Here is a 19,388-nt window from a genome sequence, read left to right on the forward strand (position 1 = left end):
TAATCCCAGCTACTCAGGAGGCTGAGGCAGGACAATCACTTGAACCCAGGAGGTGGAGGTTGCAGTGAGCTGAGATCGTGCCATCACACCAGCCTCGCTACAGAGTGAGACTCCATCTCAGAAAGAAAGAAAAAAAAAAGAGTAATTGCATGTTTTATGCTAAAGTGGACAGCAGTTTTAAGACTATTCCAAGGCTGAATGAATTTAGTACTTCACTCCACCCACTGCCTTATTATTACTCATGAGACTAATTCTTAATGGTCTAGCCAGAGAGTTGGCAAGTCTCTTCTGCAAAGGACCAGATAGCAAATACTTTAGGCCGTAATTCTGTCACAACTACACACCCATACCACTGTAGCAGAAAGCAGCCAAAGATAATATTAATAGATGGGCAAGGCTGCATTCCAATAAAACTTCACTGATACAAACAGGCAGTGGGCTGCTTTGTCCTCCTGGCCAGGCTTTGTTGACCTCTGGTCTAGCCCTTCGATCCTGAAATTACATTAAAATTTTTATGTTCATCTGAAAGAGACATCTCAACACACATATTTCCATCTAACTCTTCCATATCCTATGAAGGTATTAACCAATGTGGACAGATGTAAAAATTACTAAAAACACACCAAAATGCCTTATGCCCAAAAGATACTGGGTTTCATCCCTCAAATCTTTCTAATAAAGTTAACATAGACAAGCACCAAGGCAAATTTCAGAGCAAATTTGTCAAGGGATTGCATGAAAAAAAAAAAAAAAGTCAGATTTTTCAAGTTTGTGAAGTCTGAGACTAATCTGTTCCTTATCAAAAATTCAGAGAAGCATATAAGCCATGCCACTTTAGTAAAAGACATTTTGAAAAATAAATTAGATAATAAGCTAATCTCCTACGAGTCTAGATGAATTTTAAATCTTGTCCTGGAAAATGGTAAAAGAATGATTGAGTCTCCTCTGTAATTTTTTTTTTTTTTTTAGTTGTAGAAACCTTCAGAGAGAACAAATTCACAAATAATTTCCCCTGCTTTGCAGGGATCAACAGAAAACAACATTCTGAGAAGGCAGACGCTTCTGTCTGAACAGTCGCTGACTAGTAAAGGTAAGTATTTGACGCTAACCCTCCTGCAGCCAAGACCTTGGCACTTCATGGGACATGACTGGAGATGTGGAAAACCATGATCTGGCCATGGGAAGAGGTTCTGGGAATAGTGGTATGCCCATTCACCTGGGATTTGTGAGAATATGGCAAACTGGTACACTTTCAACATTACGTGCTCACTGGCTTCTAAGAAGAGAAGCCACTGAAATGAGACAGCTTAAGTCTCATAATTGGATAGAGCATTTTAGAATTTTATTTCAGAAGTATCTATGGTTACGATTCCTTAATATAGACTAGTGGGAGGTTATAAAATGTAATACAAATTTCTGACCACTGGCTATCATGGGAATTTATGTCTTTAGCAGTAACAGTACATTTTGAAAAATGCTTAATATTTATAAAGTATTTTATTGTTTATAAAGCATTTTATGAGCACTTATTACATTTGATCCTTTACATTACTGGTAAGGTAGGTAGAGTATTTATCATTATTTTACTGATGAGGGGACAGATGTGGAGAAGTCAGACGTCTGGTCTTCAGACACTATGGGAGGAGAAATCTGACTCAAAACAAGCAGCCTTTCTAAAGACTGTACCATACCACTTCTCTTTCACCATCTTTGTGAACTTGTTTCTTTCTTTACCAGATTCTAAAGTATTGCTGATAGATGATGATGTTTGCAATATGTTATCTTGGCTAGGGCAGAATGACAGAGGCAATCATTTTAAATGACTCTTTTTTATTTAACTACCACCAAAAATGTATGTCATCAAATACTTTATGGCCTTCAATAAGAGAGTATTGTGTTGTAGAAAGAACAAATGGAACATAGTAAGTAGTTGTTGAACTGAACTGATATTAGGAGGACCAGGAGTCCAGAGAGCCCGGTGAATCATTGACTAAATGAATCCGTTTTCTCTGTGTAATAAGGAGAAACTGCACTTATCTTACTTCACAAAGATTTAAGGAAGTCAACTAAGAAAATGACGGTGAGACCATTTAGAATTAAAGAGTCCCTAATTCACTCAACAAATACTTATTGATTAGCCACAGTAAGGCATTGTGATGGATGCTATAATGAGTTTGAGTACTATCTACTCTACGCCAAATTAAAACCACAGCTTTTATGGGAAATTGTTGGCAACTTAGAGATTACACGTAAGTGGACTCTGAAAGAGAGACGCAGATCAATGAAAATGATGGGTAGATTTACTGTCAAAAAGGATCAGATCATTGACTGTGTGACTACAAAGTAAAGATTAAAATACATAATAGATTTTTGAGTTGAGGAGAGCTAACTAGACACAACTTTCCAGAAATTTAAATACAAGAGAAAATATTTAAACTTTTAACACTTTGATTGATAGCAAATAGGTGGGGCACCAGTGATTGCTTATTTGGTAATAAGAGTGCAACATATATATCCAATATGTATCATTGAAGCTTTTGAATACTGTTTATAAAACCAAATCCTTAAAAGCATATGATAAATAAAGACTAGGCCAAAATTTGGTCTTGACTATAGACAGCACCATCCGGGAAAAATAAGTATGTATTTGAAGGAGATACGGATATGAAAGTCTGTTGTTAATTGTATCAACAGTGAAACTACCTGATTCCACACATGTCATTTAATAAAGGAACAACAGAATTATCTAAGAATGCATTAGGAAAGAATTCCTAGCAGATAAATCCTGAGCAACCCACTAAATATTTAATTATTTGATAAAACTGGTAAAGCAGTAAGACTCTTGATACAATAAACCTATTCATATGTTTGCTCAGGTTTTAGCAAGCAGGTATGTAGTCACAGAAGAAGAATGTCATTAGGAGAACAGGATATGCAGACATATTATCTTGGCTTCCAGGATGGTCATATCATGAAGTTACAATCCCAGAGTCTCCTACGTTAGTAAAATTTGAGAAGATGATCCTTCTATAAAGATTACCATCATGCATACCTGGAGGAAACCCATAATGGTATTAACAAGATTATTTTGCAGTCATTATGTAATATAATCCTACAAGTACTGATTCAAAATAGCAAGGTATTACACAAAAATGGTAGGGAAAACTACATTTTGAAGAAATGACATAATGTTCCCAGATGATTTGATATGATAAAATTCAGAATCAGAAAAGACAAGCATGAAAGCCAAAGAAAAAGGTGACTGAAGGAATTGACAATGTTTATCTTGATGAAGATAACAGGAAAGGGGGGCATAAGAATTTTTTTTTATTATTATTATTTGCAGGGCTGAGGTATAGAACAAGAATTAGACACTATATAGTTCCAGGGTCACAACTAGGACAAAAAGGCAGAAAGTATTGGGAGAAAAACTGTGACAAACTGGGGCAGAACTCTCCAATAACGGCCAGTGCGTGGAGCTAGAAAGGACTGTTTAGAGGTGGAGGGTTTCCTTCCACTGGAATTATTCATGTGGTGTTTGAGTTATTTGACAATAAAGGTCTCTCCTCACATCATACTCTGCTTATCTTTCAATCCTTGAAAGACTGTGAACAAGAAAAAGCAAGGCAAGGGATTCTGTGGTGAGACTGTGGGCAGTGTAATGATGGGCAAGAGGAAGAGCTGCCACTTTCATTACCCTCCCCTCCAAAACAGGGGCATGAAACAGGTCAGAAGGGCCAACAGCAGCACAGAGTGGATATAAAAATTGCACTTTCTGGGGTAAGTCATGTCCTGGGAACAGCAAGGCCAGGCAATGGCTGGACTATCTACACAGGGAAGCCGCAGAGGACAGTGATATCATCAGGAAGAAACAGTGGAGAGATCAGTTTCGGTGACCTGTGTGTGGGAGGGCTGCATCCCAGATGTCCTCTGGACAGAAGTAATTAACACTCCCTTGGATAGTATCCCAGCTTGGAGAGAAGAGGAAAGGGCTGTGCAAACGTGTCTCACCTCCTGGCTTATTAGACAGGATGAAGAATTCCCAGGCAGGACAAATGAGTCAACCTAGCAAACAGGCCACAGATAAAATATAGTGTGATTCCAAAAGGTGGAAATGAATTAAAGCCAGTAAAGGGCAGTAAATGGGGAATGTGACAAACACAAGTTCGCTTCACTGGGAGTTGTGTGCCAAAGATGATCATAATAATAGCGATCGTCAGTCAAGATATGGTGTGGGGATGACTGAATATCCACACACGCAAGAATGAACTTGGATACCTACCTCCCACCATAAACAAAAATCACCCCTTAACAGAGCATAGGCCTAAATGGAAGAGTTATAACTAGAAAACTCTTAGGAAAAAAAAACGGGAGTAAATATTCATGACCTTGGATTTGACAATGGTTTCTTATGACATCAAAAATACAAGTAACAAAAGAAAAAACAGACAAACTTTATCAAATCTAAAAGCTTCTGTGCTTCAAAGGACATCATCAAGGAAGTGAAAAGACAACCCTCAGTAAGGGAGAAACTATTTGCAAATTACGTTATCAGTTAAGTTGTTTATACAAATATATTACTATATTCATCATTCAGATACAAATCATATGTAACAAAGTTTTACAACAATAAAAAAATAAACAAATTACAAATGGGTAAAGGATTTGAAATGCAAATCAAAACTACCATAATATACTACTTAATACCCACTAAAATGAATACGATATAAAAGATAATAAAAAGTATTGGCAAGGAAGTGGAGAAAGCGAAACTCTCATACATTGCTGGTCAGATGAAAAATGGTGCTGTAACTTTGTAAAAGAGTTTGATGGGCTGGCTGCAGTGGCTCATACCTGTAATACCAGCACTCTGGGAAGCCTAGGCTGGAGGATCTCTTGAGGCCAGGAGTTCAAGACTAGCCTAGGCAACATAGCGAGACCCTGACTCTACAAATAAATAAATCAGCTGGGTGTTGCGGCAGCACCTGGAGTCCTAGCTACTCGAGAGGCTGAGGCAGGAGAACCACTTGAGCCCAGGAGTTCAAGGCTGCAATAAGCTATGATGGCACCCCTGCAGCCCACCCTGGCCAACAGAGCAAGACCCTGTCAAAAAAGAAAGGAAAGAAAGAAGGAAAGAACGAAGGAAGATACCTGGTAGTTCTTCAAGAAGTTACATTGAGAGTTACCATATAATCCAGCAATTCCATTCCTAAGCATATGCCTATGAAGATCGAAAATCTGTGTTCACACAACAGCTTGTACGCAAACATTAATAGCAGCATTATTCACAACAGCCAAACAGTGGAAACAATCCTAAAGTCTGTCACCTGATGAATGGATGAAATGTGGTATATCTATACAATAAAATATCATTCATCAATAAGAAGGAATTAAGTACTGATACATGCTACAACATGGATAAACCTTGAAAACATCAGGAAACTGAAAGAACTCACTTATAAAAGATCACCTGTTGCATGAAACCATTTATATAAAATAACCACAATAGGTAAGTTCACAGAGACAGAAAGCAGGTTAATGGTGGCCAGGGGATGGTAGAAGGGAACAATGAGGAGGGACTGGCAGTACAATCGGTTTGTGTGCAGCAGCATCAACACAAATATATCAGTAATGAATGCACTGTGCTATGATGTTGTCATAGAAATTATTTAGGTCCATTATAATCTTGTAGGACTGCTGTTATATATGTGGTCCATCACTGGGCAGGAAGTCTAGCTATATGGTACATGACTGTATTTTCAGAAGCTACAATTTATTTTCTTAATTTATGGTGGAGTTAAATCATTCTATAATTTTGTCATTTATATTTTTCTGAACTGTACCTATTCAGAGCCATGCCAAATACTTCTATTGAGTTATTGTTCTTTTTTCTTACTCATTTCCTAAGAGGTGTCTCTTTTCATATTAAATAAATAACCTCACTTAACAAGCCAATATCTACATAGCAATTAGTATGAGCCTGGCTGTTTCTTAGCTCTATAGAGACATAAACTCATTTAATAGTTACAATAATGCTATGAGTGGGCATCATCATTATTCCTGTTTAAGAGATAAGGAAACTTCAGCACAAAGGTGTTAAGCAGTGGAGGCAGGATTTGAACCCATGCACTCTAGTCCAACTGTCCCAGCTAACCACTGTGCTATCCTGACTCGAACAATTGTAGCAAACAACAGACTTAAGAAGGTCAATCAGGATACTCAGATACCAGAAAACCTGTATAATCTGGTCACTGTCAAAGACTGTGATAGTTGTTCTTTTCTGGAACTATACTGTCCAATATGAGCCACATGAGCTACTGAGCACTTGAAATGTAGCTAAACTAAATCTAGATGTGTGGTAATGTGAAATACACATCAAATTTCAAAGATTTAATATACATTAAGAGAATGTAGATACCGAAAACATTTTAATATTAATGTGTTGATAACGTTAAAAGAGTATTTTGGGCCAGGCACGGTGGCTCATCCCTATAATGCCAGCACTTTGGGAGGCCAACGTTGGTGGATCACAAGGTCAGGAGTTTGAGACCACTCTAGCCAACATGGTGAAACCCTGTCTCTACTAAAAAACAAAAAACAAAAAACAAAAATTAGACTTAGCGTAGTGGTGCGTGCCTGTAGTCCCAGATACGTGGGAGGCTGAGGCAGGAAAATCACTTGAACCTGGGAGGCAGAGACTGCAGTGGGCCAAGATTGTGCCACTGCATTCCAACCTGGGTGACAGAGTGAGACTCTGTCTTAAAAAAAAATACTATTTAGAAAATGCCAAGTTAAATGTGTTATTTAAATGGATATCACCTTTCATCTTAAAAAGAAAAAAAAGTTTAGTGTGGCTATTAGAAAATATTAAATTACTATAAAGCCTGCATTATATTTCTGTTGGACAGGGTTGCTCTAGAAGGATGTATTATGATTGAAAGAGAAGTCTGGAGGAGGAGTGCATGGTTCTAAAGGCTAATCATGGTGTATGCTGTCTTTGAAGAGCATGGATTGCCGATATAATAGAGAATAAGCCAAGTGTTACTAAACTCATCAATTACCAACATTCTGATGACTCATGAGGAACTCAAATATAGGCAAGAGGAATCTGGAAGGTATTGTTGGTGAATCCAAAGAAATGGGTTAAAAACCAAAAAGGAATATAGGGGAGGGAAATAATTTTGTTTCTTCTTCTACCTCAAGCATAGTCTTTGAAAAAGAAATAGGCCTATGAAATGTTTCTTAAAACTAACGTCTAATCTACCTCCATTACCTTACCCTACACAGGTGAGTCATTATTTCACACACACAATCTATTTGCTATAACGAATAATTTAGCCAACAGAGCTCCTCAGTAAATGCAACAAAACTATTTAAATATTGATAATCCATCTATATTACCTATGTCCAGTAAATGTTTGGAAAAAAATTATGATCTCTGGCCTTCCCCATCCCATATCTCAAATTATAAACCAGAATATTAGAAGGACCTGTAGGAATTCAACTGCAAGTGCCCCAAGGGCAGCCCTATGTCCAACTGAATTATCAGCATTACCAGTACCATCCCAGTAATGGTGATGCAATAAATGCCCAGTACATTTTCACTAAATACATACAAAAAATGGAAGTTCATTGGAATTTTAAAGTCCGCACCTAAACAATATAGAGAAGGCAAAGAACGGATATTCTAGACGGGTAAGCTTACCGTTGTAGATGGCTAATCACACAGATGGGGGCAAGTACTTAGAATGAAGACCCAGGAGTCAGCAAAGGTTTTCTAAAATCTGTGCAGGGAGTGACTCAAACAACAAAATAAATCCTGAATTCCTTAAGACCTTTGACAGAGGTCTTTTATACCTCAAACAAGATAGGGAAATAGCAGGCATGATGATCTAACAGTTAGAAGGCACAGTCACGAGTAGAAAAATCATACAGGAAGACTGGTATTTGCGGGACTGAGGTCCACCTAAAGAAATTCTTCAGGGGTGGATCAGGAATCCCTCTTGGTCAATTTTTTCTTAGGTTGGAAGAAGCATGAAAGGCATATTTGCCAAGTAACACAAAGCTGGACGAAACTTTGGATATAATTCAAAGACTGTTTGTTTAGAATGATATACAGCTAATCAGAAGACTTATTTAGGACAATGGTTTTCAAACTTTAACATGCAACAGAATCATCAGGAAAGCTTATTAACACATTGCCAGGACTCATCTCCAGACTTTCTCACTCAGAGAGTCTTGGGTGGGGCCAATAATGTGCATTTCCAACAGGTTCTCAGGTGATGTTGCTGCTGGTGGTCCAGGGACAACCCTTTGTGAAGCACTGGTACAGAAAATTCCTTCACCTACTTGTTTATAAGACCATGGTTTCTTTCTTAATTCCAACCTTTATGGTTGAGATTCTTGAGTCATATTCTAGACTAGTGCCTTCTATGACAGTTGGCTTTCTCTGGCCTCAGAACCCCTGCAAGCCACATCATTTTCTAACTATCCTGTAGAAAACATTAGTAAAGAGTACAACCCTCTTCCGGAAGAAGAAATCAGCTGTTTCTTGAGGTAACCCCCTCCCCAATATATTTAAACTTCTAAGTACTTATGGTAAAATTCAAAAGGAAAATGGTTCATAAAGCTTATTTGGAAAGGGCGGTTCTATCAGGAAGATTGGCCTACTCACCAGAGAGGAAATATACCCAGTCGTGTGGTGATAAAAACCATGGCAAACATAAGAAACAGGAGATCGCACATTTTCTGAAACTTGGCATAATTTGCCATTTTGGCAGCCTATGAAAGAAAGGAATGTGACATATTAATGTAGTTAAACTGATAATAAAAGTTTCTTTTAATATGCATGAGTCTCCTATAAGATATACCTTACCAAATGCATAAAATTGCCTGTGAATGAAATTTCATGCATCATACATCAGTATTTATAAATTACCCACAAGTTGAGTGAAAGGCAGCATTAGCTATAAGTAGAATTCCTGACTGTTACAGATTTAATAAAATATTCAGCAACCTGAAAAATTCAATTGTATGGTTGATTTCAGAAAAACAGAGGGAAAAATAAGAAATTATTGCATCATAGATGCTATGAGCAAGCCAGAGACACCAAAACTGACATCTGGCATAACAGTTCAAAGAGAAGTGCTGGATAATCCCTTAAACCTTTTTATGAACCTCAAATACTGAGGCCACAAACTTTATACAGAATATATGGAGCTTTTCTGTGTTTGTCTTCCTTGCCTCTTGAAATTGTAGGTTTTCATTAAACAGGCACAAGAAGTACTGTGGGGATATGCTTTTCTGGCTTTTTCTCATGAACTTAGAAAGGAAAACAGCATTAAGATTATGTTATTTCAACTAATCCATTTAGGTAGAATTTTCAAAGTTACATGAATGGGTCATTTTTACATGTAGGGTCACTAATGTTCAAAGCATTTGTGAAAAGTAGTCTAATAATTTATGACAGTGACTTAAGTGATGACATCTTATATTATACATTAGTCTAGGGAATAAATCATATCCCTTTCTCTACCATCCACTTTTTTACAGATGATTCTAAAAACAGGTAAGACTGAAAACATAATTTTGCTTAATCACCTCTTTTTACATTTTTGCATAGAATTCACAGCACCTACACACAGGGTTATAAATTGATGATGTCTTCTCAACTTATAACGTTATTTTCTACTTTTTAGAAACTTAACTGAGTCAGATTTGAAAAGATTGTTGACATTATCCACAGAAGCTATAATTTAAAAGCTTTAAGGAAAGCACAAAGCTATGAGAGGAATGTATTCCTAAGGGGAAATATCTACTAACTGGGTGGAAGTTAGGATCATAAGCTTTTCATCTCATGAACATTTAAGGTGTAGCACCATAAGTTATGTTAAAAGGTACCTTCTTCTGGCTAGGTAAATCATGGTATTTCTCTTTTTATATTTTTTCATCAGTATTCAATAAATAAGCTTTAAACACAAACTTTTCAGAAACGTCTAGGCTATAACGTAACATGTTGAGGGGCTGACAGGTAACCTATCTCATTAATTGAATATTCTAAGTGTTATTTATTTTATAATGTTAAAGAGAATCTAGGTGACGAAGAACCTTTGTTTTTAAGTCACATGACTGGGATTTCTGAATTTTTTCTGGATACAAGTGGAACTTGATTAGAAATTTTCTCAATCATGGCACTAAAACGCATCATGCCAGCCGTTTCCACAGGCAACAAGGCTGGCTAATTGTACAGGATTGATTTCAAGCCTTAGGCTGTGCATGAATTTCTCTATCCAAACACACTTAAGATTTAACCAAATGGTAACTCATTTCCAGGGGATTGCCCTTTTACTAATTATATTTCTCCTATTTAAAAAATATGTTGAATTGAGGTTAGCTTGAAACATTTAAAAATCATAGCAACAAATTATCATTTGACTTACCTAGCCCATTAGGTCTATTTTTCTGTTTCATAACATTAAAGGACCAGAGTTTTTAACAAAGTGATGTTAAAAACATGTACATGCCTCAAACCTTAATTGCCTTTACAGTAGGTTCAAATTTCATAGCATAGAATTCTGCTTATATTGCAATAACAGATCATTACTTGAGGACATGTCTAGTCTATATTCACAGAACAGTAAATGCTTCAAAGGTAGCAAAACAAACGACTTAAAGCAAAATGGTGGGACAAAAGAAAAAAAAATCAGAATTCAGATCAGATTGTGAAAACCATTTCTATATGGGCTTTGTACTCTTGTAAGGTAATTTTGACCAAGTTATATTAACTTCTTAATATAAAATGCAAAGACTTTAATTATATAACATTATTGAGTATGACTCTTCACAGGAGCCATAGTTAAAAGTAAATAACACATCACAATTTTCCTTGAGATTTTATCTTTTGAAATATGCCAGAACATTTTTTATTTTACCACTTTAAGAATTCTAAATAATCGTAATTTAGAAAGTTAATTCAAGTATAACCAATAGTTCCACAGATATTCTTTATACATATATAAACATAGTTTCTACATAAAATTTGCAATTCATATTCCCTTTTCCCTGTAAAAACATAAAGACAATGTGTATTTGCAATAAAAATGACGACCCCTACTTAATTTTACTGGAATGTACAGCTCCTATTAGTAACTAAACTGAGTTTTACAAAATTTTCCAATAAATTAGGGTAAAAGTTACAACACACAAAACCTAATCAAATAATGATTTTCCTTTGTAAAATTACTCATTTTTTAAAGTGTAGAACAGTAAGGGTTTTCATCATTCTATTAACAATGTTAATTTTTTGTATAAAAGTTTACATACTAATTTAAAATCTCATCTTCATCAGTTTAATCTACAAAAAAACACTCTGCAGTTTCAATGCAGTTATTTACTATTGTACGCAAGCACCATCTAGCATAACATTGAAGAGCTAGTGAGATTGGGGACTTCCTAAATTTTGGATTTTGTGTTTTTAAAGATGAAAGAAAACTTTTACCTCCAGAAGAGCATCCGCCGAATCATGAAGACAGAGGACCAGGGTTCCTACTCGGGCCATGTTGTTGACATATGAAAAGGTAATCAAGAAAATAGATACAAGGTGGTGCAGGAACATAATGCCGAAGTCCTTGAGGAAAGAAAAAACACAGCCATATTAGAGTATAGCAACATCACATTTCCATTTAGCCATTCTCCACTGAACCAGTACTGAGAACCTCCACAAGCCTAGCACTGAGGATGAATAAGGTATGAATAAGGTATAACTCGTATCCTCTGGAAGTCCATTATGTGTTGGAAGAGACACACAGGAGATCAGTAGAAGCTGGGAAGTCCAAGATCAAGGCTCTGCCAGATTTGGTATCTGGTGAGGGCCCATTACCTGGTTAATAGGTGGTGACTTCTAGCTGTGTCATCATGGCAAAAGGGGCAAAGTACTTCTTTAGGGCCCCAGGAGATAGGAGGACATCAGTGACGAATGCGATCAGAACCAGGACAGAGACCATATCATAAAGAGTATCTTGTACCAAGCCAAAGAATTTGAAGCTATGGGAGAAATCACTACAGGATTTCAAACAAAAAAGGGCACTACTTGGATTTGAACTTTAGGACAATCTTTGGGGCAACTGTGCAGGTTAAACAGGACCACTTCTCTGACTACTAATGGCTGAAGCTTTGGAAGGTATCAGTTGTGTCTTTGACCAGAGTGTGGCATCTATGAAGGGACAGCAGGTTAAGGTCAGAAGAAAAGGGTATCCATCATATGGCTCTCAGACTGGGCAGTCCACTGCCTACAGAAGGGCTAATAAGCCACATAGCAAGGTTTAAGGTGGTGCTGTGCTCTAAATATTTGTGTGCCCACCAAATTTATGTTAAAATCTTAATGCCCAAGGTAATAACACTAGGAGGCAGGACATTTGGGAGGTAATTAGGTCATGAGGCCAGAACCCTTATGAATAGGATTAGTGCCCTTATAAAAGAGACCCCAGAGAGCCGCTTTGCCTCTTCCACCATAAGAAGACAGCTAGAAGGCACCATCTATGAACCACGAAATGGGCCCTCATTAGATACCAAATCTGCCAGAGCTTTGATCTTGGACTTCCCAGTCTCTGGAACTCCAAAAAGTCCATTTTTGTTGTTGATAGGACTCCCAATCTACAGTATTTTGCCACAGCAGCCCAAACGGATGAAGACAGGGGTGACTGTTTTATCTCAGATTTCTTGAAATGTGCATCTTAGTGTTAGCATCCTTCTCCCAGAATACACCTGTTGGGATACTAAAATAAGACTCCTACTATGTTTGCTTTTCTGATAGGACCTACACAAAGAAGCCCCGAATTTTTTAGAATTGTTTTATTTTAGATTTGGGGGGGTACATACGCATGTTTGTTACTTAGGTATACTGCATACTAGCAGGGACTGAAGCCCTGAATTAGGAATTATCTGTCCACAGACATTAGAAAATAATATATTTTGCAGAAATAATAGTAAATTGACCATCCTTATTTTGGTCAGCTTCAAGGGACCCTCATCTTGGCCTCAGTGAAAAGACTTTTTTTTTCTAATATTATCTCCTGACCATCTGGACATGGTTTGTTGTGATACGGGATTTCTGTGGCTTAGAAATATAGTCTCTCTTTTACTCGTACTTTTATCTGTGTATCTCTCTCAACGTAAGCCTGAATTTCCTTGGGACTTAAATGCCAAGACTGACCCTAATGTTGCTCTATTTGAAGCCTCTGGAGGAAGAGGACTATTCCTCATAGACCATTCTTCTAGATTTATTCTCCCCTAGATTTATTTGAATCACTCTCTCTAGGGGAGACAGAGCATGAAAACAAGGAGCATATCTAAAAACTGACACATGAACAGATCCTGATTATGAAAAGGCATAACATGTAGGTTAAATCTGGGGAAGTAAACCTACATTTTTATCTCAAAAAGTCAATATTCATATGGTCATTTATTCATTAAAAATAGTGATTGAGCATTTACTATGCTCCAGACAGTTCTAAGCTTTGAGGATAAGTAAGCAAACTAAACAAACATTTTTGCCCTTGCGGAACTCGTATATTCTAGTAGGGGAGAACAGACGAAAAAAATCTAAGTAAATGATCACTTAGAGTAGAAGGTAAAAATGTGCTATAGGAGAAAAAGAAACAATCATGATAAGAAGGGTGAGGAGTCCTGGTTGCTGGGGGACATAGATTATCATAGTACACAGAGAGGCCAGGCCAGGGCAGGCCTCTCTAAGAAGGTGACTTAAAAGTGACAAGGAAGCTAGTCTTAAAGATAGATGGGGAGAAAATATTCAAGCCAGAGAAAACAACCAAGGCAAAGGCGTTATCCATCATGCTCTTTCCAACTTGATGTGTTCAAGGAATAGCGAGAAGGTGTGAGTGGCTGGAGTCAGGTAAGAGAGAGAGAGACGTGTAGAAGCCAGAGCAGCATTATAGATTTTAAAAATTATCACTTTGGGAGGCTAAGGTGGGTGAATCATGAGGTCAGGAGTTCAAGACCAGCCTGGCCAATGCGGTGAAATCCTATCTCTACTAAAAATTAAAAAAATTAGCTCAGTGTGGTGGTGCATGCCTGTAGTCCCAGCTGTTCAGGAGGCTGAGGCAGGAGAATCACTGAAACCCGGGAGGCGGAGATGGCCATGAGCCGAGACTGCGCCACTGCATTCCAGCCTAGGTGACAGGGCGAGACTCCGTCGCCAAAAAAAATAATTAGTAGCTTCTTTTTAATCTATTACCACTATTTTAAAACGAGAGATTTTAACTATATTGAACAGAAAGTAATCACTCTACTATTTAGTCCCTGATATGTAACTGTTCTATATAACATTTGTACTCAGATATAAATTGGGAGATTAAGTGTCAAGAATAAAATTATTTCTGGGGTTGTAAGGACTTCATTTTACCTCTCACACTGGAGTAGGTACTTATAAGTACTCTCTAATATGAATCCTAGTCATGAAAATGAAACAGGGCTAGGTTTTTATTCTTACAGATGTCTTCATAAATTCCTTCCTACAACATTCCTTTGGGACTATTCTTGCTTGTTCTGAGAATCAGTGTGGGCGACAGTGCTAAGGTTGGTGGATGCTCAGCCAAGCTACTTGGGCTTTATTCTGGTTTACAATGGCAACAGCAACTAGATCAGGTAGACTTCTCAGTTCCTTGCAAATGTGACTTGATCTTCTACCCAAGGGGAAGGAAGAGGCCCTAGACGTGTCTCTTTCTCTGAGCCGCCTCGTACTTTTCCTCTGTAACCCTTTAGCTCTCATGGCTTCTGCCGTGGTTCCTGATCCACAGGGAGACAGAGCCACTTTCTCCTGCATCCCCACTTACCTATCCTGGACTCCCACTTACCTGTCCACCTTTCCTACAATGCAGAGAGGTCTCTGTCTCTAATTTCTATTCTCCAATTCAGTTCAATTACATGATTATTTTTTGTTTGCTTTGTCTGTGGTTAAGGCAATTTCTATTTTAAACAGAAGTGCAAGAAAGTTAAAACCAGGACTTTGACAGAACCAGACTCCTGAAGCATGTAGATGTCTTGAACAATTATGCTCAACAAACAACTATGGAGCACCTATTTCATAACAGCCAATTTGTAATCCAACTCATATTAATTTTGTCATTTTTTTTGAGACAGAATCTCACTCTGTTGCCCACGCTGGAGTACAGTGGCATGATCTCAGTTCACTGCAAGCTTCGCCTCCTGAATTCAAGCAATTCTCATGCCTCAGCCACCCTAGTAACTGGGATTACAGGTGTGCGCCACCACGCCCAGCTAATTTTTGTATTTTTAGTGGAGATGAGGTTTCACCAGGTTGACCAGGCTGGTCTCGAATGCCTGACTTCAAGGGACCACCTGCCTCAGGCTCCCAAAGTGCTGGGATTACAGGCATCCAGCTATCTATACAATTAAGAGAATGGATCAGGTTATTTTTATGTCGTCAATTCTATAATTCTAGGCTTCACAGCTACGGTGATTAAATAATAATTGAAGTCTTTAATCTACTAATTTCATATTTGTGTATATGTGGCAGGGAGAGTGTGGGAGAGCCCATGCATGCACCCTCTTTATTCAGCAGCTGAGTAGCTGTTGGTGTCACTACAGGTTGGGGTGTGAAAAGTCAATGTCAACAACTTTAATTGCTTCAATGATCCTGTCTACAGTTTAGTGAACATGTCCAGAGGTTATTTTCTCCCCTGGAAAGTGCCTCACATTTATAGACAACCATGCATATTGATTTATTACTAGGATAAATGGTATATTAGTTTCCTAAATGAGGTCAGATAATTTAAGAAATAAAGTGCAACAATTTCTCTTATTTTCAATTAACCTACTCTCTAAACAGCACGACACACTGATGATAGATACCGCTGTCAGAAGAATCATGTGTCTTCCATCAGTTAATTCTAACTGCCCATGGCAGAACTAAGCACTGAGAACTCTGGCCTAGGAACCTACCACTATATTCCTTCCTCTAGATTCACACTTAAATCTAACAGCTCACTTATTAAACATACTTTGAGTTTAATAAGTGATTATGTTCAGGTGCAACTTATCAGTTTTATCTACTTCTGGAATTCTGATGTCTTTGCAATTAGTACCTATGGTTTTCTTGAATCATTAAAGTTAGACAATACCAAAATGCCTTAGACATACAACAAAAATTGCACTGATAATGTTTTCCACTGCAAGATAAAATCTGTTCTCTCCAAGCTATTACTTATTAGATTCCACCGTGTGGAGTATAGTGTTCTACCAGATCATAACTGCTTCAAAACAATGGATCCATTAAAATAGTTACCTATTAACTAATATTTTAAACTGTTTCCTAAACATAATCAAATGAAAATACTCACTGCTTAATTCGGAAATTCAATGAGTTTATATTTGCTATGTTTAATACTCAGATTTCAAAGTTTAACCAGCTGAATACCTAAAAAGAACAATACTTTCCAGGTTTTCTATTGTTCAGCTCTGAATGATTGTTCTTGGTTCACTGAAAGAGAACAAGGGTTTTTCCTCTATTTAATTTTTAACATGAATAAATATAAATTAAAACACTTATTGAGGATTAGTATAATTTAAAATTAAGTTTCCTGAGATGTATCTGATATGAACAATGGCCTTGGCAATACAGCATGGCTCCTTTAAAAACAAGAGCCTTATTTTTTAGATAAAATTTGCTTTGTAAAAATGTTTTTTGCATACAAATCACCTGGTCCTAGAAAATATTTGTTTTATTACTGAAGGACTCACAGTTATGCATGGCAGAAGACCAATTTTCATTATGGTCCTATCTGTATGAATATGAAAAAACAATGAATAATGGATTTTGTCATCTTTTACATTTCTGCTTTGGAATGCATTATACATAATAAAATATCTTTAAAGGCCATGCAATCATATTTTATGTGTTACTCTCATCCTCCTCACCCAACACATTTCTTTGAATAGGCACTGAATCTGGTCCAAATAATCATTTTTAAACAGATTGTCAATTTGGATTTTATCAGTGCTGGGTGGAAAACTTCCATCCTCATATTTGCGACTGCTGAAAGTGATTAGTGTGCACAGACACAGTCATGGCTGAAAGAACATTAGCATTTTAGGTTGAAATGTTTTCCTGCATTTTCCATAACCGCAATTAAGGAGAGAGACTGTGATCTCTCCCTGGTCTTCAGAGTGAAGATTGATCCCAAAGCCTTTATTCAAAACAGACTGGCCTGGACACATGCTTGTCTGGTGTCCTCAACCTCCTGCTATTCTGCCATATTGTTTCTGGACATATTCACAGCCATCATCAAGGGCTCCTTCTATGCTCCCTGCTTGACAGCTACCCTAATGTCGACCTTTACTTCAGTGGCTTTGCCTATGTTAATTATCAGAGACAAGGTGGGCGGGAAATCAAACATGGTCTTAGCTCAAACTTAATTAGAAGAAGTCTGAAATGAAAAAATTCAAGGAAGAGCCATCCATTTTAGTATCAAGAGCTGGTAAGATTATGCTGTTTTTCCCTTATAACATTTTCAAATAGCATTTAGGGAACCTAGAAAAGTTTCTTAGTCTGTTCTATGTAGCTTTCATATCAGAAATTCCTGGGTACAGGTAAAATTCCAGCTACCTGGACTTCACCCCCAACTGTTAGAATTAAAATCAACATCTTTAATTCGTTTCTCCAGGGGAATTTTATGGACAATAAAATGTTAGCACCAAACATCCAGAGGGATCTACCTCTCACTGAGACATAGATCTGAACATCTATATAATGGAACTCCCTTCACAATGATCAAGCCACAGAGAATCTCTGAAATAATGTTATTTTCAGGAGGCACCACAAATTCATCTTGATGTACATGCTTTTGCAAAAACAAAATTTATCCATTTCTCATTAAAAAATAATACATACACACACCATAAACAAGGACGGGACTGTTCCCTGAATTCTCATTGGCTGGATAATATGTTAATTTTATGCAGTCTCTTTTGGGAATAATTTTTGCAACTGATTAAGAAAAAACATTAATGAAACTCTTTGTAAAAGGAATTAAGAAGATCAAGATTTTAAGCAAAGGCTGATTAGATGTGCACAGATATGAGGAATATGAAATACTTCTAAAGTGTAAGGAAAAAAGCTCTTCTCCTACCAATGCAAATGACACATATTAGCTTTCCTGAATTTAATTTAATAAAAATAAACCTGTAATCTAACTCATATGAATATAAGTCAGATAATAGTACTAGCTTACTCACTGAACTGGTTTTCAGACTCTCTAGGAAACAGGAGAACAGCAGCATAGCTTAAATCTGGTTTCATTTTATGGCAATTGCAGTAATAATAGAAACCCATCACTGGAAAAAAAAACCAGTTCTCTTATTTGAACCTTCAAGGGAAATTTATATGACTTTTTACAGAGTAACATGCTTTTCTTTTTAGGGATTAATAACAAACAGTTTTCCTTTTTCTCTTGAGATTTTTCTGCCTTGGCATAAAACTCAGAATGCTGGGAGCAGAAGTGGACTTTAAGCACGTAACTTGGCAACATGCAAAAGAGAGTAGCTACTCAGTCTCCATCTCCATTCCAGAATGAATAAACAGACAGAGATGGTGAGGATTTCAGATAGAATTTACATACACCAAGAATAATCACAAGCAGCTTTTCCACTGAGGGATACAATAGCTTCTCAACCTTTGGAGATGGGTAAAGTCCTGATGATCAGCATGAATATATGTGTAAAACCTCTTAAAGAAAACCAAAGCCCCCAAATAGTATACTAACAAATCTTAATATTAAAACTAATGTGTGCACACAAATAACAAAATAAGTCCTTAAAGCAAAAAGTGAAATACAGTACCAGAAATTGACATCAGAATAATTTGCTGCTTTGTACTGTCTTACGGTGGTTTCTAGAATAAATAGCAGCACAACTTCTAAAGCTTTAATGATTCAGTTAAAAAACAAAACAAAGAAATAAAAGACTAAAAACTGTAGCGTCTTGAGACTATGGTTAAATAGTAAAAGTATATTTGGAATGATTTATAGAAATCATTTGATTCTGGGTCTCTCGCCATTAGGCAATTTGAGGAGAATCATAACCTTCTCTTACCAGCTCATGATGTTGAGTATATATAATGTATGTAACTAATCTGCCACAATTTATTTGGTTGTTCTGTTTCAACTGGCCTTGAATTTCAGCTCACTATAAATAAGATAGTTGATTAGATGTACCATTTAAAGAAAGATATTTCACATAACACTCTTCAAAACTCTAACTGGAACTCACTTTTTTCCTTATGTATAGCCTATGCACCCTAAGGTAAATATTTACAGGAAAATCTGGAAAGAAAGAAAGAACTGTGACTTACTTGG

General features: G+C 37.0%; 1 protein-coding gene and 1 long non-coding RNA gene across 3 annotated transcripts in view; one reads left to right on the plus strand and one right to left on the minus strand.

The window, feature by feature from the left end:
- LOC141584595 (uncharacterized) overlaps window positions 1-5,149 on the plus strand; it is a 74,316-nt gene extending 69,167 nt beyond the window's left edge. Inside the window, exon 4 of the long non-coding RNA XR_012517732.1 lies at window positions 970-5,149. This is a non-coding gene — a long non-coding RNA (uncharacterized LOC141584595). The remainder of the gene's footprint in view (window positions 1-969) is intronic.
- CERS6 (ceramide synthase 6) overlaps window positions 1-19,388 on the minus strand; it is a 340,615-nt gene that overhangs the window by 50,868 nt on the left and 270,359 nt on the right. For both annotated transcript variants that reach the window (XM_039469926.2, XM_039469927.2), the window contains exons 7-8: window positions 11,498-11,626; window positions 8,675-8,781 (exon numbers count right to left, since the gene is read on the minus strand). In XM_039469926.2, the coding sequence (XP_039325860.2) occupies window positions 8,675-8,781; window positions 11,498-11,626 (236 nt within the window). The remainder of the gene's footprint in view (window positions 1-8,674; window positions 8,782-11,497; window positions 11,627-19,388) is intronic.

Source organism: Saimiri boliviensis, chromosome 5 (assembly GCF_048565385.1).
Source record: "Saimiri boliviensis isolate mSaiBol1 chromosome 5, mSaiBol1.pri, whole genome shotgun sequence".
In the NCBI taxonomy this organism is placed as follows: domain Eukaryota; kingdom Metazoa; phylum Chordata; class Mammalia; order Primates; family Cebidae; genus Saimiri; species Saimiri boliviensis.